Raw genomic sequence first — 22674 nt, 5'->3', positions numbered from 1 at the left:
TTCTTTACTGAAAGAGTGGTGAAACATTGGAACAGGCTGCCCAGGGAAGTGGTGGAGTCCCCATCCCTGGAAGTATTTAAAAGACGTGTAGATGAGGCGCTTAGGGACATGGTTTAGTGGGCATGGTGGGGTTGGGGTGAAGGTTGGGCTCGATGATCTTAGAGGTCTTTTCCAACCTTAACGATTCTATGATCAAAAAGAAAAATAAAAAACCCAGAAGCCTTTTTTATGATTATTCTTCTAATACAAACCAGAAGTGTATGCATAGAGTGGTTTTAGTATAAAAGGTTTAAGATAATGCTAGGTCTGTGCAAATGAGCTCTTTGGGGTCTGTGTTCTTTTTGTAAATGTTTATTTGGGTCTCTTATACATTAACAAGTTTGACTGTTGTGTCCAAAGATGGCATTCAAAGTGTATGACAGCCATCTTCAAGTTTGATAGAAATTTGTCAGCTCTTGTCAGTTTCTGTCGTTCCAAGTGAAGCTTTGGTAATCCAAACTTTAACCTAAAGATAGAGTGGAATGCAGGTCTCCCATGTGATAGCACATTATGCTGTTGTCAAGTGAACTACTGGACTGAACAGATTTGATTTTTTTTTTAATGGGATTTATTTGCCTTGAAGCCAAGATAAATTGGCTTCACATCAAAGAGTGATCTTTTCAGCGATGTGTGGGAATAGAATTGTCAGGCAGCAAATGTATAAATTCTGTAAGAATGGACTGTCTTATGTTCATAAAGATTATTACCAATATAGTATCATTTAATGTGAAAATCTACCTAAATGTTTTTTTTCTTTTGCTGCAGAATTTTGTCAAGTGTGAAAATGAGCTCCTATAATATGACAAAAGTCTGCTTTTTCTTTCAGCTTTTGCTGTAAGTGTAGTTCCTGAAGGTACAGAAGATGAGGCTGAACTACCAGTGCTGAAGGTAATAAATTTTAATTGCCAGAGCAGGAACATTTTACAGACATTATAAAATCATCTAGAAGAGACCAGAGCAGAAAGCCTAACATCTGTGACATTGATTATTTTGATCCACTTCAGTGATACTAAATGTCATTTAATGTCTTTCTGTTCTGTGTGGCATATAAGAGACCTTTAATGGGACACAAGTTGCATGTAGCACTACTCTTCTAGTATTGGCAGGATCTTAATTTATCTTATGGATTCTTAGAATTACTAGAATAAACTTACACTTAGCACTTTTCATTTCTTTCTTAGGCTGGATTTTCTGACTTATGTTAACATTTGTATTAAGAGAATTAGTTTTTTTGGGTTTTGTTGTGGAACAAAATTATAATTTAGAAAACAATTTATTTTCTTTCTTTCCAGGATCAGCTGAAGAGTGCATTAGAAACTTATGCAAAATTGCCAAGTTTTTTTTACTATAAGTTTGTACAAGTTGATAGTGTTATTGTTGTTCAGAATAGTTTTTGAGTATATAACTTTTATTAGTTCAGAGACAGGTTTTCCTTTCTTCTTGGTTTTGTTAAATATATAATGCATTGAGAGGGAAATGGATGCCTCTCTGCTAAATTAGCATTATTACATATTGCTACCCAAGTCACGGCTCAACTAAAGCTTGCGTAGGAAATTTCAGATTAACAGATGAGAAAAACTAATGGTCAGAGCTACCCCTGCTGTTAAACAGCATAATGAGTGTTAGGTGCGTATGCATGTATGTCCTTTAACACACTTGTATCTACCAGTTTTTTTATATGTATGTATTTGTAACAGATACTTGTGTATGTATAAAAGGGATTTAAGGGAGGAAAATCAAATAAAAGTACTGGAATGAATCAAGAGTTAGAATCTATAACTGCCATTTAGATGTAGTGATCTCACATCAAATGCAATAGAAGTATGGTCAGAGATACGTGTTTCTAAATAATTTTTGGGTTTGATGATGATTGCTATATCTACAGTAGTTTTCATAAATGAAAAAGATCCTTATTGCAAGCTGCTGATCTGCTGCAGTGTATTTGGGAGACTAGGTAATGTCATTCTGTTTTCATTACTTATAAGTTGCTGTTTGTCAAATTACATTACTGTCTCAATCGAGCTGTTTAATTTTATCATTCTTATATAGGGTATAATTTATGAAGGCTTTCCTACTATTTTAGAGTTTTAAAACATTCCCTCAGATGAAGTCAGAGGTGCCTCCTAGAACTCTTCAGGCCAAAATCCTTTTTTTTTTCCTTTTTTTTTTTTACGTTAACAGGAATGTAACGGGCAACAGTTGTTTTGTTTTGTGTTTTAATAAAGGTAATTGTAAAATATTTCTTGTTCTTCACACTGTGTACCACAAAACACATACTTTTTTGTTTGCATAGAAAATTAATCTTCCCATGTTGTTTATGATATAGGTTAACTTAGAATGTGGTGTATATTATGCTGTAAGATGGCAGTATTGTGTATAGTCATCAAAATAACTTGGTCTTACAAGAATTTTTTTAAACTTTATTGACCCAGTCAGCAAAAAAGGGTCATAAGCATGGATGCAATGCAGTCATTCTTGAAAAGGTTTTACAGATGGCTACCAAGGAAGTTGGAGCTTAGGCATTTCAGTGTAAAAGTCAGACCTGGACAGAGGGAGAGATCATCTCATGCAAGTAGGACTAAGAGGATTAGATGGATAAGATACTTAAAAAAAAAAAGGGGGGGTGGGGAAATGTGTTTATAAACAGGAATTAAGTCATGAGGGTAGGAAAACTATATACGAGCTTATTACTGAGGAGTGTTTGTATGGCATTTCTATCTGAAAGTCTTAAAACACTTGAACCAAGATAAATCCTACAACATCCTTATGCAATTAGTGAAGATGATCTTGATTTTACATGTGGAGAAACCAAAGCACTGAGATGCTGTTACCAGGGAGAAATTGTGCAATAAATGAAGGCTCTGTTTTCCTTCCTACAATTTTTGTAGGAAGCGCAGAGCTATTTTTCCAGTCCTATCTCTCTACCAGTCAGCAGTTCTTAAACAACACCTCTCCACCCAGCCTCTGTTATTTAGAAGCAATTGGATATGCTCCTAAGATATTTTTATGTGTGTGTCTTGGTTTCCTGGTTAACAATGCAAATGCAGTGTCACTGTTGTCTGTTCCTCAGCATTCTTGTAATTCCATTACAAATGTATGTGATACCTGAGTAAATCCCAGTGAATTCATGTTATGTACAACAACCTTTTCATATTTATTTGTCTTGATATAAATTGCTTTTGAGTCTTCCTTTAAGAATTGAGTTTCAATAGATGCTTGATAGTGGACCAAATGATTAAGAGTGTGTTGGGTTTTTTTTACACACTGAACAGGTGTGTTTTTATTACAGAGTTCCATATTCCAAACTTTGTTCTCAGGAGATACATATTTAAAAAAAAAAAAAAAAGACATTGTTAGTATTAACTTAAAGAGCTCTGGTATAAATTTGAGTCATGGAAAAGCATTCTCTTTTTTTTTCTTTTTTTTCTTTTACTGTATTGTCTAAGTAATAGTATACAAACATGTAGAAAATCTGTTTCAGTTCTCGATGATGAAAAACTTTAGGTTTTTTATTAGTTCTTGAGTTAAAACCTCTATGTATGCATTTACAATCTGATGAATGCTTTGACTCCCTAGGTGTCTCTGTAGAAATATTTGAGTTTTTGCGTGTGTCCTTATTTTGCTTTTTCTCCTTTCTTCTAGAAGTCTGAAAAAAGTGGAACAATTAGTAAAATAAGCAGAGGTAAGTACTGTATAGTCTGTATTTGTTTTCACCTGTCTTTAAATACAGTTATGCTTTGAAAAGTGACTGTGTGAACAGTGCCTAAATGCTCAACAGCATTGTTAATTAATTGCCGATTCCCAAATATGTTGTATTTTTTTTCTTTGCTCATGTAGTCTCATCAAACAGAAGCTTCTCGATCTTTGTATTTGCAGTTCTTGTAGTTAAGTGTTTTTCTGAAAATGTGCACTTGCACTATGAAACTGATGCATTGCTTTTTGTAGTACACAGTATTTTAAAATCGAATTTCATGATACTTAGTAGCAGTTCTTGTAAAAAATTTAACATGAAACTGAATTTTACCATTCTGCTAGGCTCTCATGGTACTTGTCATAACTAGGGTTATTATAAATTACCTGTAACAGCTTTTAATAACTTTGTAATATCTGGAAACAGGTATTTAAGAAACATGTCAAACATTAATAGGATACCAAGTGGTAAAATACATTTTTACTGGACGTGAGATAAATTATGAGAATAAAAATTCTGCAAGCTTCTGCCTTTTCTGAAAACAATTCTGATGTCCTTCCAGCAAAAAGTTTACAGACCTGAGATAAGGACTTGCAATCTCTGTACTGTAACCTAGTGCTGCCTCTGCTATACTATAGCAGTTCAATTCTTACAGCAACTTGGACTGTTATGGTACGTCTCACTCTTCTAAACCCTGAGCGCTTGGGTCTGCTTCTAAAAAGAACCCGCTTGACCATGTCTCTGTTGCAGCAGTTTCTGAGTAGTTGTTGAGTTCATTCTGACATCCAAGATGAACACCGGGAAGACAGCATGCTTTTAGTGGAGTTGCTAACAGAACTCTGAATGGTCCTGGGAAGATCTGGTTTTTGTTTGTTTGTTGGCTTTCTTTGGACTTAGTTGCAAGCTCTGTCCCTAACACAGATAACCACTTTTGTGGAAAATAATTAAGTCCATTGTCTCATTATCTCCCATTTTACCATTGAAAGATCAGGACCTTTCTGTAGAAGCTTTATTACTCTGTTTCCCTATTCACCCATCCTTATCTGGTGTCAAAGAAAGTCCATTTCCTTTTTGTGTTCTTTCATCTCTTTCTGTGGAATCTCATAGCACAGCCAGATGCTGGTTGCTGCTTTTATCGCTCCCAGCAGACCTGCTGTGTCACTTCATAAAACACGCAGGGGAGGCACTGACAGACTTTTTTTTGGCTTTTGACAGTGCTCAGTTTTCATAAGTTTTAATATAACTTCATTACTCAGGAAAGTTATATTTAGGAACGTTACAGTGGTACATTAGTGATGTAACTACCAGCTGTCATCTATTGTTTGTTTCAGTAGGAGATCACTTTAAAGCAGACAAACAAAAGTATTTTATGCAGCAGGTAGCAAAACTTAGAAACTTGCTGCCACAGGAGGTAGTGGAAGCAGACCATACTAGGAGTTTCAAGAGGGGGCAAGTCCATAAGTGTATGGTAAGATAAATAGGCAGCAATGTGTCTTCTGGCATTTCCTAATACAATAGTTGTGGATGCTGTTAGAGTATGAGGAGCACTGGAGAAAGTGAAGGCCTTGTGGTGTCCCTAAATAGTGTTTCCTAAAGCTACTGTTAAAAAAAATATACTGGACTACATGGACCATTGGTTTGACGTAATACATCGTTTCTTGTGTTCTCTTTTTTTTTAACGAGATTCTGCCTCTCCTTAAGAAAGAATATTTTTTTTTTAAAGTCTCTTTTAACCCATTTCTGTGGGTAAATCAAGGAAGGACTTGGAACAGAGAATTAAGTTCTTGATGGTTCTTAGTTGCTGTGATTTTTTTCATTCTTCTTTTTCAAACTGTTATACAAGAAAATTCTTTCTCCTTTATAAATAAGCTGTACCTTTGTAACAAGGAAGCAAAGTTACCATCTGTAGTTTTACTTTCAGAGTTTTAAGGGATCTTTTTAAGTGTCCTTAGCCAAGCCTTTGAAGACAGGTATCAACATCTTGATATCCTAGTCCCTGGGAAAACAAGTGTAATACAGAGAAGACTGAACTTCATGTTCTCATGGTTGCTTTGTCTACCCAGGATGTGATGTAGCTTTCTGGATTGGCTGGTGTGCAAAGAGTTTCATGCATGGATATGTTATAGTCCAGCCAAAAGATCAGTGATATGACTTACCAATGTAGGGTCATCATTGCCATGCCATGGCAAAAAGTCTTGCCCTTCAGGTGGATGTATAGGTGCTCTGTTGGTGGGTGTATTTGTCCCCAGATGGTAGGCCATATTGCTTACCAACAGTATTTTCAGCTTTTAGAATATTTTAATAACAAAAGCAAATCTCTTCTTGAAGTGTGGCACTGGCTATTTCAGGCTAGTGTACAATGATTTCACCTTCTTTGGAAACTCAAGGAAGCATTGAGCTTGGGAGCGTGAGTTCTCTAGATTACTTCTGCAGTGTGTGGAAAGAGAGGGGCACTTCCAGAGCGTGACTGAGATCCAAGGTAGGTTGAGTCATTCCCTCTGGAAATAATCCTCTCACCACAAGAGTATCTACTAGCTTTTGGCTGCAGGGTGAGAGGGTATTTGGTTTGGGGGGTTTCTTTTTTCTTTTTTTTTTTTTAACGTGTGTTAAATGAGAGAAGAATGAAGTAGTTTGAGGCTTTTTTTTTCTTTGATTTGATTTTTGCAAATATGGTGATGTTATACTTCCTCTGATCTGCAAATACCTGCAATATTCTGAAAGGATCAAAAGTATTTTTTGCAGTTATATCCTTTTAATATCCTCCTGGCCTAGTTCTGCATTTTATCTAGGCTCTCTAGGAATTAGTGAGGGAAGTTTAGGTGGAAAGGTGAGAACAACATGCAAGGTTTAAATAAGTTTTTTCTTTAGAATCAGAGCAAATGTGTAGGTGATAAACTTTTTTTTTGTTTTGTTAATTAAGTGTTAAGACACATCATGAGTTCTGATGTGGTAAGCAACATACTTTATGTATTAGAAAACTATGAAAGGGTGTGCAGTTTGTGAACAACTGGATACTATTATTTCTAATTTCAAGAAATAAACAAGTGTACTAAAAATGTGGTGTGTTTGGAATTGATTTTAAAGAGGTTTTTTGGATGTTACTGTTGCAAGTAGTCTAGTAAAATTGAGGAAATAGAAATATCGGAAATACTCAAACTGTGTTGAGAAGAGAGTGTTTGAAGTTAGGATGGCTTTCAGTTCTCATGCTGCAGGCCATAAACAGATAATCAGTCATTACAATGCTTATTGCATATGTGATAAATAAATAAGCACACACACACAGATGAGATTTTCTGCCTCTATCTATCTATCTATCTATCTATCTATATGCATACACTGCCTTTAATCCAGAAAAATCCCAATAACTTTTATATAAACACGTTTACAAATTATTGTTCTTAGCGTGAGAAAAGACTTGTCTCTACTTTTAACTGTGGAAGTTTTATACTAGGCTACAATAATTTGCTCAAAATATAAAAACTAAAAGATCCTGATCTAGAGTTTCAGGTTGATTTTAGAGTTGGCATAAAAGGAGGGGAAGGCCTATAGAAGATGCAAATGGCCTAATTTTTTAAACCCAAACAGAAGCTGAGTTGTCAGACCTGCACAGTAGAGTCTCCGGTTTGTGAATTGAAGCACCAGTGCTTCTGCAGTTTAGTTTTTGTCTGACTAAATAATGAGACATTTTGTACTTTCTCACTGGAATGAAAACCCTGTTTTCATTGTACAAATATTCCATTTAGCCTTAAATGGATTAATTTTATTTCCATCATTTCTTAGGAAAGAAAAACCCAAAGAAAAGAGGAGCTAGATTTAAGCACCATTAACAGAGCTGCAAAGATGATAACCACCTATTAGAAGCCAGTGGTTAGACTGCATTCTAGTTGTTTTAAAGCCATAATTGCAATTTTTGTGGAAATGGTTTGGACCATGTCACACACACTCCAGGAAGTATATAAATCATCATGGAATTCTGTCTTTTCTGTTGTTGCCTGTTCTACCTTTTTATTGATGTGTTTAAACATTCAGCGAGTCAGAGACATCGTTCTAGATGCCCACTGTTTCAGCCATTTTCACTCTTCTCCATTTCTAGAACAATAGGAGAGAATGGGGAAGACCCACCTCAGAATATACTTGCAGCCTGGAAATTAAGACTGACTTGGAACGCCAAAGACCTACATTCAGGCCCAAACTGCCTCACAGATGAGAATTTACATTTCTTGCATCCTGGGTGAATGCTTTAACCTCTGGCTAGCAGAGGAAGGCTATCAAGGCAACATCATCATCTTATGTTCTTCTAGGAGCTTTTTTACTCTTTTTTTGGGGGGGGCCTGAAATGTTTGTTTTAAATTTTTCAGTAGCTTTGAGTTGACTGAAACAGCCTTTTGTGGTCTATAAACTTTGCAAAAAAAAAAAAAAAAAAAAATCATACAAGTAGTTAATTCACGCTGGTCGTTACACTGCAATGCTTATCTTCCAAATAACAGTATTTCCCCATTGCCATCTTTTGAACTGATTTAGTGATAATTCCTAAGGAGGTACATTTTGCATAGGGTCACTGTATACTTGCTGAAACACACATTACTGTTAATGGCTTGTTAAAAGTTTTTTAAGGCTTCATTCTGTTTAGCAGTGAGACATGGTTGTGATAAGAGTCAGGAAGTTTTCAGCATTCCTGTTTCCCAATTTTTATTTTTTTATTTTTTTTTTTCCTGTGAACTTGCAGTATCTTTCCAATCAATGAGCATTTGAGATTGTTGAAGATATTTTCCAGATATGGAAATGTCTTAGGGAAATAAAAGAGAAAAGACGACAACAAGAGAAATAAAGTATATCAGTAGCTCATTGGATATTAATCTTCCAAAAGACTCCATTCTTTGTGTGGCTTGGTTGACTATTTCTCAACTTGAGAAACAATTTAGGTGTTTAAAATTATACATACTTTCTGTTGACATTTTAATACATTGACTATTTCTTTTAATGGAACTATTTTACAGTGTTTATAGCAGAGGAAACTATTGCCATTGAATTAAAGCAGTAACACAGAAGTAATTATTAGACTACTCCTAGAAAGTATTCTATTGTGGGATATCACAGCTGTTGTTAAATGTACTGTAAGTGAAACTGAGTGTAATTCAGATGGTTGCATATCTGTGAATGTACTGATACTAAAACAGTAATTATATAAAGCAATATAGTTTTTGCTTTTTATCTCTGGGGATGTTTTCAGTGTTGTGCATGTAGATTTAGCCCTTTGACTCTCACTAGCATCACTGAAGTGTAATTTTAATCTTTGCACTAATTTTAATTTTTGCACAGGAAATCTAGCAAATTTCTTGCTAGGTAGCAAATAGCTGCTATTCAGACATTTTTATTGTGCATGGTTTTTTTAAGCAGTTTGGGTGGGTCAGAGCATGAAGGAATGCTGCGTGGGAAAAAATGTGAAATCAGAACTGATACCTATGTCAGCGCTTATGCCATCTCTGCAACTTTATCACTAGAAACCTCACACAATTTGACATTTTCAGTTTGTCTTGGTGAATAAGCTAATAAATTGAGGGAAAAGAGTATCCAGGGGAAAAGCAGAAAAACATTTAACTGCGGCTTTGAGCTGTCATAGGTCTAAATTAACTGTTCAGAGGAACAAAGGAATGCAATCGATGGTCAGGTCTTGCACATGGCAATCTTCTCATAATCTTAGCAAAGATATTTGGGCTTAATGCTCTTTTTGTTGCCAGTGTTTTTCTTGTGATCCTTCTTCATGTGCTCAGTTTTACTCTTTTTCCTTGAGACTACTACTTTCCTTCTTTGGACATTTATTCTCCATCTTTGTTCCACTGTTCTTCACTCATTCTACTCTATTTGCCAAGTTAGCATTTTTAACCTAGAGGTCAAGATCTTGATGCAAAACTAGGATCTTTTAGGTTGACTTGATCTAGGATGCAAGAATATACATTTTAAAAATAAATATTGCATTAAGTAAAACTTGAATTTATACTGCAGTGAAACTGGAGATGAAAAGTGTTGAAATACTCTGCTGCCTGACAAGAAGCTTTACGTGCTTCCTCTAAGATGCTCTGTGCTTGGGATGTTTATCTTCACACAGATACTGCTCATAGTAAAATCTGGCAGCTTTCAGTCAGCTGTGACTCTCTGGGTTTTCTCTACTGAACTTTCATCCTGGTCTGTCTTCAATTTGACATCTCCTATATCTCATTGAAAGTTTGGTTTCAATGGAATACTGGTAGCTGTTCTTAGAAAGCTCTCCTTGAGGTTTTATATCTTTAATTTCTCCATCAGCTTTCATAATGTTGCTAATAATGGTGGTCTTGAAGTTCTGCTTTTCTGAAATTTGACTCCTACATCTTTTTTGTTACCTGTATAATTTTTTTGGTGTGCACTTTGTTTCTTCTCCACATTTTTTGACATTCTGTACAGATCCCATGGGACTTCATCTTTGACTTCTTTCCTTTTGGTACTGTCCTGTCTTGGAGTGATGTCATCTGTAAAAATTAACTCAGCAGCCTTTTCTGTGCTCTCCTTGAATTAACTAGAATCTGTTATCTCTTATGCCTGATCTGTCATCTCGAGTGACAGAATTTAAAAGGCAGTTCTCAATCCACGCCCACCTCCCCACAAGTCGTCTAGTTATCTCCTTGAACACGGGACATCATTACTGTCTTTTTTTTTCCTTAGGCAGTAATTGGTCAGTGACTTACTTGTACCTCTTAAGTTGTTATACCCTGAATTTCCTCACCTGCACACTTTCTGCATAGTATCTATAAAGTTCAGCGTTTTCTGGCAAACCAAACAAACTGCAGTATAGTGTCTCTTCATAGGTTGCTACTTAGTTATGGTCTTGTGTGGGTTATGCAGCATAGGTCAAACTTGTTAAGCATTTCGGAAGGGGCATCTGTCCTCTTCTCTTCCTTTCACCTTCTCATCCTCTGCTGCGTTCTGCTTCTGAATGGATCAAATCTGCCTGTTTTTCTTAGCTTTCAAAGTGCTGAGAGATTATTCTATCTACTATCGTCAAGAAAATTTGGCTGTCTTCATGGCTATCTCCATGGTATCAGCCTTCATCACCTACTTGTATTTTTTAATAAGCATTTTTTTCCTGTCCGTAAATGTTTGCAAAGCTACTTCATTATTTTCTTTTAAATTTCTCATAGTCTCCTCTCCTGTTGAAAGTTCTTAACTATGGTGCCTTTAAACACTGTGAGCACACATTTGAGGTGTTGATGCTGTCTTATCAGATAAAAGTAGTACCTCATTGTTCTCATCTCTCTCCATCTGATGTTTGTTTCTGGGTAGGGTTTTAAGCTCTTTATTGAGGAAGCATCTTTTCCATTTCGTGTTCATCCATTCCCTAGCAAGGGGAGATTCTGGTCTATGACTAGCCCCTTTTAACTCTGGTAATAACAAGTGCTGGTGTATTGGAGAAAAAGGAGCTTAATGAATGTGGCTACTGTTAACTGCAGGCATAAGTTTCTTTGCTGCAGATCTCCTAGTCATGTCATACTTTTTATGTGTCAATCCTTGAAAGGACTGGTTTGGATTTTTTTGTCTGTTAAATTATGCCTTTTTATTATTTCATTAAATGTTTGTATAACTAAAGAAATAGCTTGCTATGTAATAGATTTCCCCCACACACTTGGGTTCTCAGTAGCTTTGGAGCAAAACTGAAAATAACTTCTTTTGTCTTTAAATCTTCTTATTTTCTGGTTCACAGAATTAAAAGAAATTGTATTTATCATCCAGAGTCAAAGTAATTCTTTTCATTCCAAGAGAGCAGAAGATCTAAAAAGATATATTTTAAAACAGGCTGCAGATCTTGGAAAGGTATGTTTAGATAATACAGATTGCACCTTGTTATGTATGTTTTTACTGCATTTTACTAAAAATACAGTTTTCTATTGTGCGTTTTTTGGATCCATTTTATTCATTTTATTAATTGTCTTCTGTGTGCTTATAAGAGAACTATTTCAGTGGGTGTTTACTGATTGTATGCCGTGATGTATCACCAAATAATTTTAATTTGAACTATCTACCTTTTTGTATAATAACTGTTTTTGTTTGGATGGCATTTGATGCAAAAGTAGTAACAAGAAAGACTTGTAGTGTGCCTTTAAGAAAAACTCAGATGCTTTCTTTATGAAGTGAAAAACTTAATCATTTAAACAATACTTAGAATAATTTTTAGGTGAGTATTTTATTGGAGCCAATGAAAGATGCTGTAATGTAGATTTTGCCTGAATTCCATTGCACAACTCTAGCATCGTGGCAGTAGAGCAGCAATGTATGTGGACATTAAAATCCTGACACAGGATTCCCTACTTCCTACAGCAATAGTCTTCCACACCTCTGTTACCCATGTCGGTATTGGCTCCCTCCCTGGTGCAGTACCTTCCCTAACTACTCCTTGTTCCTCTGCCACCCCAGTGCAGACTGAGCACTCTGCCTCTCGCCTGCTGGTGGGCTGTGCTGGCCTGGGAGCTGCACGTTGTACAAGTCTGGTTTTGACTTAACACTCTAATACGAAATTTTACTTGTAAAGCTTTAGCCTAGAGAGAAGAGATTTTTAAGAGACTAACATTGAAAGTTAAGTGTACATAAACGATGCTTTATTTTCTTTGTCTTTAATAAAAATAAGCAAAAAGTAAGAGGCATACATCCCCTGATATGGAATAGCTTGCTGTGAAGTTATTTGACCTATTTTTCAATTCCGGGTTCTTCGTTGTGAAGGAAAAAGAAGTCTGATTTAAATTGTCTTATGTATCTTGGCCTTGGAGTGCCTAAATCAGGTTCCTGGACGGTTTAGGCTTAATTTATCCAAGCTTATCAAACCTGTTGTAATTAAATCCATTCTAAGTGCAATTTTTAATCCCTTAATGAAATCAGTCATGTGAACAGCCTTTGTTCTGCAGAGTCCTGCTCCTTCAGAGTCCTCTTTGGGATTGGGGCAAGTGTTAAGATACAATGTGTGCAGAGAGGATTATGGCTTCAGTTGTTAAAAACAAGGATTTTAGTTGAGCTCTGAAATTGATGTTGCAGAATATGAATGATGAAAAGATCAATAAGTGGAAGTATAAATAGTTTTAGTGAGGCAGGAAAATAGGCATGTTTTATGGGAGAGGTAAAATCTCTTTTGTAATCAAATACTTGTACCTGTGAATACTTCTGCCTTGAGCAAACTGAATTGGCTTTTAAAAAATGTTATTGTCTAATTAAGGAGATTCCTTTATGAGAGTGATGAAATGCTGATGCTTTTCTAATATTAAGATGTACCTGTTAAACAGCATTCATGGCATCTTAGAGAAGCAGTGATGGAAATACATCACACGAAAAATTTCATACCTGAAATCTGGGAAGAGGAGAAAGCCATCAAGGTACAGGAAAAAATGAGCATAGCCTGCATGTACTTGGCATGTCTTGATTGGTTTTGTCAACTCGCAGTTCCACTGTAGGGCACTGTGAGGCATGACCCAATAATACTAATTATGGAGAAGAGAGAGAAGGTCCCTTAAATTCTGCACATCAACATTTGAAGTTAGCATTTTTCATTAAAAAGAATACATATGAAATAATTACTTTCAAGTGAAGGAAGTTAAATCCTTGTGTTTTAAAGGACAACTGCTGTATAGAAACAAAGCACTGGATCAAGTGCTGAATCATCAGGTTCACTTGCCTGTTGTCACAGGACCAAACGATAGATGTTTAGTCCATAAGGATTCATTAGTTATTTTCCTCTGTTTTAAAACGAGAAGTGGAAGCCAGCAGTTAATTTGTGTTATTTAATGAAACTAGAATATCTGCATTGCTTTAAAATGGATTAAATCACTCACATTCATATTTACTTTACATTAATCTTTACAAGTAATTTGTCCATTTATCTTCTTTCACTGTGTACTTAAAACATTTTTTTATGTGAAACTAATCTATAATTCCAGTCACCAGTAGATGTCAGTATTGTGTTCATGCTTAAAAACATATTCCTAGCGATTTATTGAACATTAACCGAAACTCTTAAGTATATTAAACAACAGCTAGAACATAGCAATAAGAAAATTCTGAAAGATTTTTACCAATTTTCTTACTCTTCTGAGATTTCTGCATTTAAGAAGCTCTGTAAACTAGGCCTTCCTCAGAAACACCAGATAAGAATCATGAAGCTGTCACAGTATGAAATGATAATATTTGGGACTGTTCCCTTTCTAGCTTCTTAAAAAATTGAAAACCAGGATTACTTTTTTGGCTATTACGTTTAAGACTAGAAAACAGGTAAAATACTGTTTTTGAAAAATGATAGATTTTGTCTGAAATACTGTTTTAGATGCAGTAAATGCTATTTAATTGCCTGGCATCGTGACATTATTTTGAAGACAAAGGTCTGTGTATTTCTTTATGAAGACTGGTCTAGTAGAGTAAATGCCTTCCCCCCCCTGCCCCCCCCAGGGGTTCTTATATTGAACACCCTCAGCCAATTCATTATGTTCAAAAAACTTTTATTTTTCCTGAAAAGCCTAGAGATTAAATGTTATCCTATGTATATTAACCAGAAGAAATACAGCAAATTAGTAATATTCATTATGGACTTTAAAAAAAATGACAAAACAATCATAGAATCGTTTAGGTTGGAAAAGACCCTTAAGATCGAGTCCAACTGTAAACCTAACACTGCCAAGTCCACCACTAAGCCATGTCCCTAAGCACCACATCTACACGTCTTTTGAATACCTCCAGGGATGGTGACTCAGCCGCTTCCCTGGGCAGCCTGTTGCAATGCTTGACAACCCTTCTGGTGAAGAATGTAAGAATAAGATTTTAAGACTGATACCATGGAGTATTGGAAAATGAAAATGAGTATCACATACTTCCATATGAATAATAAATGATGTGAAGTATGACCTCTGTTTTATAGAAGCGTTGTAACTATAATTTGCAGTATTTTTACTATTAGGCTTACTTTGTTTTGAGCAAAATCCTATATTTTGTACCATCTCATAGAAATGAAGTTTCACAGATTTAAACTATCCCTACATATAAAGGGGAATATTGCTCATCTGTGAATTTGAGGACTATTACTGTAGTGATTATTAACATCAGTTTAAAAGAAACAAGTACAGTCAAAAGTATGGAACTGTTCATAGGAAACCTCCATATTATGTTGCTTGAGTAAGTACTTGCTTTAGTTAACATCTTAATTAAATTTTCATAATATTGTTTCTTTGTCAATCTCCCGATTTCCAGTTTTTCCAGTGAAAATAGGTGACAAATGTTAGGAGCATCCTATAGTTGTGTACTTGTTTATTTAAAACAATTTTGCAAAATCCTGTTTCCTGAAGCGCAGCAGGAGCACAAATGATCAGAAACCCAGCTGGCCTACGCCACTGGTCTGTGCCTTGGAAGTTCAGTCTCTTTGTTATGTTACAGGATCATGCTTACAGAAGGTTCTATTTTTCTGCTTCCAACACACATTGACTGTAACTCAGTATCCTAGCTGCTGCATCTATAAGGTTGAAAAGCCTCTTGGTGCCTATCTCGGCTTTATTTTATTATGTCATTAGAGTCATGGCCACAATATCTGTTGCCAAAGTGCCATTTGCTGTTGAGCATGGCATATGTGCTTTAAAAATCTGTTATTTTTAATTACCTAGGCTGTACTGATGGCAGCATCGCACTATTTCAATAATATGGAAGATTTCTGTGTTAAAGTGTTAGAGAGGGAAAAACAAGTATAATTAGCTTGCTTGAATTTTAATGTATATATGTTAAGCTATCACCATATTCCTATCTGAAATGATCTGTTTCCAAGTTGTTCCTGCTCATGTTTTGGCCATCTGTGAGAGACTGCTTTTCAGGGAATTTGTAGTCTGTATCTTTTTTTTCTTAATTTGCCAGTGGGACATGCATTCCTTTTCTGGGTTTATTAATGTATTCTGAAGTTCTTCCTAGCTCTACTTCCACATCTGATTTCAGGTGCTGGAGTGAAGCTAGCTGAAGTTCTCTTGTTTAAAAGCCTCCTTAAATATTCCTCTATTATTGTTTGATACTATTCCCACGATAAATTCTGACATCTGTATCTCACCAGAAAGAGATTTTGAAATACTATCAGGCTATGATGGAAACAACTCTGAAAATGTGTCTAGTTTTTTCTTGGTCCGTAGTAGTAGTTGCCTTATTTTATTCCTTGTTAGATGTATTCCACAAATGAACAGACATACCTTCCTCTTCCAGATCTACAACAAGATGTAGAGCTAAAATTTCCCAATGGTTCTGAGTCTTGGAGCAGGTCTGAACTGTTCTGCATTTTACCCTTACTGTAAAGCTTACATGCATGTTAATAATGCTGTGGTTATAAAATCTAGTGGAAGGATTTCTCATTCACTGCGACAGAGTTGTTTAAATTGATCTATATATTTAGAAAAGTTATTCATAGACTTAATTTGATGGAGACCTTTTAAAATTAATACCATAAATGAAAGCAATCTGTAATATATCTGTTGCTTCAATTTCCAGATTTCTTGCTCAAATTCTAGATTCTAGTCTGAAAACCCATTTTCCTCCTCTCCCTCCTATAACGGCTTCCCATGCCATGGAAGCTGCTTCCAGCTGAGACTGATCAGATGATTCATTTTTGGATCTTGCAGTTTTAACAAGGTTTAACTGTTTATATTTAAGTGAAGTGTTGGGCTACATTCTGTCCTGCCCCTCCATCTCCATGTCTACAACAGTTCATCTTATGGCTAGGTTTTCCACAATACCAAGATCAACCCAATTTTTTTAATCAGAACAGGTATGTTTTATACATAACTTTAAATTATTATATTTCCCAGTGTTATTAGCTCTAGTGTCCTTTTTTTTTTTTTGTAAAATGTTAGTGTGCAATCTGTTTCCTTCCTAACAACAGCTTTCTTTTCTTCTGCCAGGATTTATTCATGTCAAATAAATCCTGTAGCCTCATGAAATGTACTTATCACCTTAGTTCTTAAAATGCTTATTCCTTAAGATGTAAGAGTTTATCCTGCCAGGCAGTGGACTGTTTTTGACTTTATGAAAAACAAGGCTCTTTGGCATACCTTCTCTATTAGCTTTCCATCATTTTTCCCTCTTTGTAGAACAAAGATCAGATGCCAGTCTGTACCAGAGCTGTTGGGGAAGATACTGTCACGTCATCTGTGATATTAATCTTGTACACCACCCTACTTGGCCTAGGTCTTGCTAGTCTTTGACTGATCAGCAGGACTCTCTTTCCACAGCAAAATGATGAATCTGGCACATGACTGGCAATAGACTGTGTGAAGGTATCTTGCTGAGATGACAAGTCCTGCACTTCTCTGTGGTGAGGGCAGAGACACTGATGGGGTACCTGCAGCATCTTGGCACTCTTACTTTCTCAACGAAGCAAAGTCCCTGCAGGGGGTCCCTCATGGACTCAAAAAATGAGAGTAATTAGGGAACATGGTACTGCAGTGAAAAAGAGGGAGGAAGAAGTTCCAGCCTTTATTGGTGGCCTCCTGAAACCACACAAATCCTTGTCCAAAAGTTTTGAGTATCATAGTACCCAGTACATGTTGCTCTTGTGATGCTTTTTTCTTGATTCAGATGATAGTACCAGTAACTACTAAAAGCCCTGGATCATCTCTGGTTTATGAATAGAAACAAGATTTCTTTGTCCTTTTGTTCCCCCCAGCCCTTAGACAATATTTTCCATTTAGAGAATGAACACCTAAATATTGCCATACTGCTTGAATTTTCTCCTAAACTTGCATACTTGCACCTTGCATAATTTGGATTTTTTTGTTTAAAAGACAGAAAACAAATTAATGGATTAATTTAGTATTTTGGACTTGCCCTCATTTTCAGATTGCTGTATTAAGTTTAGTTGGACCTTAATTTCTATCCAACGTTTTTTCTTTCCCCCTTTGTTTCTGTTTTGCCTGACTTCTATTTGTAACGTCAACCAAAACTTTCATATTTATACCTATCTTCCAAATCTATCCATAAAACTTCATTTCTATTATGTGGGTGCAGCTTCCAGTATAAAAACCTTGTCTCTACTAAGTGTGTGCATTTAAGTGGTCAGTGTATGAAGTTTATATTTCCCCTTCCTTATCCATATTAACATCTGCATTTGTTTGTTTTCTGATGTATTACTTTTTCTGCTTACATACATTGTCTGATATCAGTATGTTCTTGGTCGTTTTCTTTCCTGTTGAGTACATAGTTTGTCTTCATAATGCTTAATTTCTTTTAGGATTTGCATTTTAAAATGCAACTGCTCATTTTGGGGGCTCAATATTTGGGTGCTCAGCTTCTGAAATGCTTCTAAACTTTGATTTATTGAAGGGTGAGGTGCCTCCAAGTTCTGAAAAACAAACCTTTTGAAAGTGTTTCAGGAAAAGTGTACAAAATTACTATTTAGTTTGAAAAATGTATTTCAGAGTTATCTTTAATCTTTTCTCTTCAAGGTCATGTTGCAGGACTTCACAAATTTGACTGACTGCTGTTTTATCTTTGCTTTCCTGCAGCTGTTCTCTTGGCTTTTTGTTTTAATTGTTTGATCTCTGACTTTCCGATATGCCCTTGCTTCTCATTCTGCAAAGGTACCAGAATCCTTTTGACAATTACTAGGCTTTATTATCAGCAAAATCGATGTCTAGCCCATTAACTATTTTTTGTTTGAAACTGTAAAACTTACCTACACTGTAATGCTAGAAGATGAATATGATCATCTTCCTATAATAGATATTCAGTAGATTTGAAAGAATTTGGATAATACTGCACTAATGAGATCTTTTAACAGTTTTAGCAGTGACGAATGGGCTCCTCTCTGCCCTGCCTTACACATCATACACCATTTTTATATAGCTGCTTTTCCCAGTCAAATATGTGATAACTGCATTGGCTTTTGTATGCAGAAAATTGGACCTGTCACCTTATAGAGATGACTTCTCATGCCAGGATAAAAAATATACGTGAAATTGGCAAGTTTAAAGTGCTTTAGGCAAAGGTGCCTCAGCCTCTTCTGCAGCAATCTCTGCATACATCATAGGATTTGAATGAAACCATTTCGCTAAGGTATATCTTTATTAGTAAAGAATGAGTAAGAGATTGATCTAAAGTTTCCTCTTCCACTGTGACTACTGTCTGCTGTGTTGAAATTGCTCAGTCATCTTTGAATAGAGTGCCATATTTGCTGCTCTCAAGTATACATGAGACTAGAATTACTAAATCATGAAAATTAACCCTTAAAATTAGTACTTGTTAACAGTTTTCTTTGTTTGTTGTAAGTTCTCCTGAGCATCTATACTAGTACTTGAAATACATTTACCAATGTATTGTGGAAGCTTCTTTCTGTTCTCCTGTTCCTGTTCATTCTCTTCTTCCTCTCTTCTTCCTAAGTTAGAAAAGATTTACTTGGTAAGAGACTACTGGGGGGAAAGGACCTGCTCCCCCATGCGTCACATTAAGTTAGCTAGGGAGATGACTGCCTCAAACTCGCTGTTAGTGAAAGATGCTCCAGACTTATTTGTCTGTAAATCTAAAAATCTACTAAAAAAAGGAAATACTTAAGACTTCCTGTGAGGCTAAGAATTTCAGTAGATATTGCAATAGAAAGTTGAAGGTTGGTGAGCTTATATTGTTTCCATAGACTAAAGGGGAGAGAAAAGCAGAAGACAGAAGTAAACCATTGTCCATTTGTGTGTACAATACATGGCATTTGCAAACCATCCAATGTTAGAATAGACTTTATAGATTTTGAAGGGACAATTTGCTAATAATAGAAGAATCAACAGAGCCCCATAAATAGCTTAATTTCGTTGTTTGAAGTGTTCTTATATATTAGTTCTGGTTGAGAATGGATTTTAGTATTGTGGCTGATAATATTAGTGTGTAAGGTGAGTTTTTACTTAAAACCAAATGCTATCTTAAACAGCCATTCTAAATAATCTTATTCAGATCGGTTGGCAACATAATTATTATGATTCACCATTAATACTTACTTTCATGTCGGAGTTTACCGGTGTCGACGGCGGAGCGGGAGTGCGAATCCGGAGTAATGATGGATCTCAATATGAGTATGGTCATTCTCCTTTATTTACACTTATAACAGGGCTTATATAGTTATCTACTATGAACACGCGCTTCCTAACAACTTATGATTGGTTAATTACGGCTATACATGCACTCACAACACCTTCGGACACGCGCTTCATAACAACCTATAATTGGTTAATCACAGCTATCCACGCTCTCACAACACCCTTCTCATTGGTAGCTGCCAGCTGGTCTCGCCGATCTCTGCCTCCTCCCTATCCCGGATGTTGTTCCGCTTTTGTTGTTCATCACGTGGCGAGGTTCCTTCTTCTGCCCAGGGAAGGATGGTCAAGGTCACCAGCCGTCTTTGTCAGCATATCCCTGCTACTGTTAAAAACACGGGTTGCTCATGGATCCTAGATCGTGCCCCTGCTGTATCAGCCACCCCTCCACACTTTCATGAATAATAGCTGTGTACTGTCACACGTCTGTCTTCTGTATGATTGCTTTTATTTAGAATTCTTGCAAACTGTGAGCTGTGGAGACAGTATCCCTGCCTGGTTTTTATCCATGCAAGTGATAAGCAAACAAATGGCACTTTAGTGCAATTTATTATTGTCATTCTAGGCTACTGTCTCATTATACGCATCTCTGGTAGCATTTATTATAATAAACACTCAAATCTTTTCCAGATTTTTCCACATTTTTTTTGTCTTGTTACAAAATAAGACTTCGGGATGTTGGTGATCGTTAACTCTCAAAAGGACAAAACAGGGAAGATAGGGGATAACTAGGGGGAAGATAGGGGATTCTAAGGGAGGAAAAAGAAAATGCAGAATAAATTGGTGAGAACTCTTATATGGACTAAGTTTCATCCTCCGAAGATACACTTTTTAATTAGCAAGTTCAAATACTTGTCTCAGTCTTCAAAATGCAGACTGCTGCTCAAACTAAATATTAGACTGACTTAAAATCCATGTGATTATTTTATTATTATTTTATTAAATCCCAGGTAACTGAAAGTATAGCAGATGTGCCATACTCACTTGGCACGTCTGGACTAATATTTGGACTATTTCTACATTAGCAAGTAGTTTGGTGCAATAGGAGCAAATGTGTAGAGCAATGCAGTTGTTTCTGAGGAGCTAGCACTGGTGTTACGTGACATTTCAAAGGGTTTTACTTTGGACTAGTTTTGATTTGGTTCTGTGAACTGGAGGTCCATTAGCAGTTGCAGCACATCTTCTGGTTTAGTTTCATCCCAAAGGAATACAGTTTATGCACTCTGTGATGCAAGACAGTGTGGTGAGTAGGAAAAAATGCACAAAAATGGACTAACCTAGACTGAATATATGAGGCAGTGTTAGGAAGCAGTAGGAGCTGCTTTGGTCTAGGTCGCGATCTTGCAATTAGGTTTGAACTTTATTTAGTAAATATGTCTTTTTTTTCCTAGGTATTAAGATTTATGATAATTTTGAAATGGATCAATACCTCTGAATGTTGTTCATATCTTAGTAATGACAAGAATGAAAATAGTTAGGTTTTTTTATTGCTCAGTTTGAAAAGTCAGGACTTGACAACTCTATCAGCAAGCACTTATCGAAGACTCCAGACTTCATTTTGATCTTTGTAGCCCAGTCTAGATTAAAACAGATGAAATTAGAAGGGTTTTATGTTTTTTGACTAATTGGGGGGGACATAATTCATTTGTTGATAGACATATATTTTGAATATTTGTGGGGGTTTTTTTAATTTAGTAGTTTCTTGAGTCTTCTCATGTCCTGGTCATCTGAATTATGATCTATTCAGGTTTTCATCTACAAGATTCGAGGCAATTGTATTGATGTCGACACATTTTCTGCTCCTGATCATGGAAAACATAGGCACACTTATAAATTCTTTGTATGACTGTTTTTCAGTTTGCTGCAGGACAATTGTTTCTACTAGTAGTTGAGGAAAATCTTGTGCTGTCACATTAACATAATGTAAACCAAATTAACACTGATTACTACTGACCACAGGTGAATTATTTCTGGATCACAAAACCCGAACTGGACCTTTTACTGATTTTCTAATTGTGGGAACTCTAGGCAGCATGTTAGCAATTGGCAACATTGTAATATGCATGCTGAAATTTACTCTGACTATTGTTGAAGAACAGTCCAGTAAAATTAAAAAATCAATGGCTACCAGCATCTTTCCCACAAGAAAAAGTTACATCAATAATTACAGGTTTTTGAGACACAAATAAATTGTAGTAGAAAGCTTTCTTTTTGATGATGAGATAGTTTATTGCATAAGGATTAATATTCCAGCTAACTGCCTAAAAAGTTCCTTCAGGTACAAATACTTACTGCCTGGAAAAATAGCTACAGTAAGTTGTTGAATCTGGCATGCAAGCACTCGGAAGTCAGTGCTTTGGTTATGCATTCAAGTGTATTTTCTGGCAGCTAAGTTGTGTTCTGAGGATTTCCATACAATGTACAGTAGGAAAAAGGAATAAAATTACTTCCTCTTCATTAAAACTCTTCCTTTTTTTTGCCTGTTATCTAAAGTTATAGTCACGAACACTTCAAATCACTTTCTTAAGTTGCAGTTACTACCTCCGTATGATTGGGTAAATGCTTCCATCTTTTCTTTAATGTAAGATTTGACAACAGACTTACACACAGCATCTTGCTCTTGAGTTATGAAAGCAGGGTACTGCTATGGCCTTTCCCTGAACCCTTTGAAACTGCACATAATATATTACAAAAACTTGGTTCTTTTTTAAAATGATAACCAGGCATCTGAGAGTAGAACAGTAGAGTGTCTCTCTAATGGAAAATAGTAGATTATACTTTATTACTTTAGGCTCTCTGAGGAGCAAAAGACTACAAAATGTCTATTTATTGGATATTATG

The 22674-nt window shown here is 35.9% G+C and overlaps 1 protein-coding gene across 1 annotated transcript in view; it reads left to right on the top strand.

Annotated features, from left to right (window-relative positions):
* Positions 1-22674, top strand: part of B3GLCT (beta 3-glucosyltransferase) — a 93722-nt gene that overhangs the window by 31936 nt on the left and 39112 nt on the right. The window contains exons 2-4 of the mRNA XM_019474845.1: positions 866-927; positions 3682-3721; positions 11463-11572. Of these exons, the coding sequence (XP_019330390.1) occupies positions 866-927; positions 3682-3721; positions 11463-11572 (212 nt within the window). The remainder of the gene's footprint in view (positions 1-865; positions 928-3681; positions 3722-11462; positions 11573-22674) is intronic.

This window comes from Aptenodytes forsteri, unplaced genomic scaffold (assembly GCF_000699145.1).
Source record: "Aptenodytes forsteri isolate BGI_AS27 unplaced genomic scaffold, ASM69914v1 Scaffold155, whole genome shotgun sequence".
NCBI classification, from domain to species: domain Eukaryota; kingdom Metazoa; phylum Chordata; class Aves; order Sphenisciformes; family Spheniscidae; genus Aptenodytes; species Aptenodytes forsteri.
This window is presented reverse-complemented; position numbering and strand designations above follow the sequence as displayed.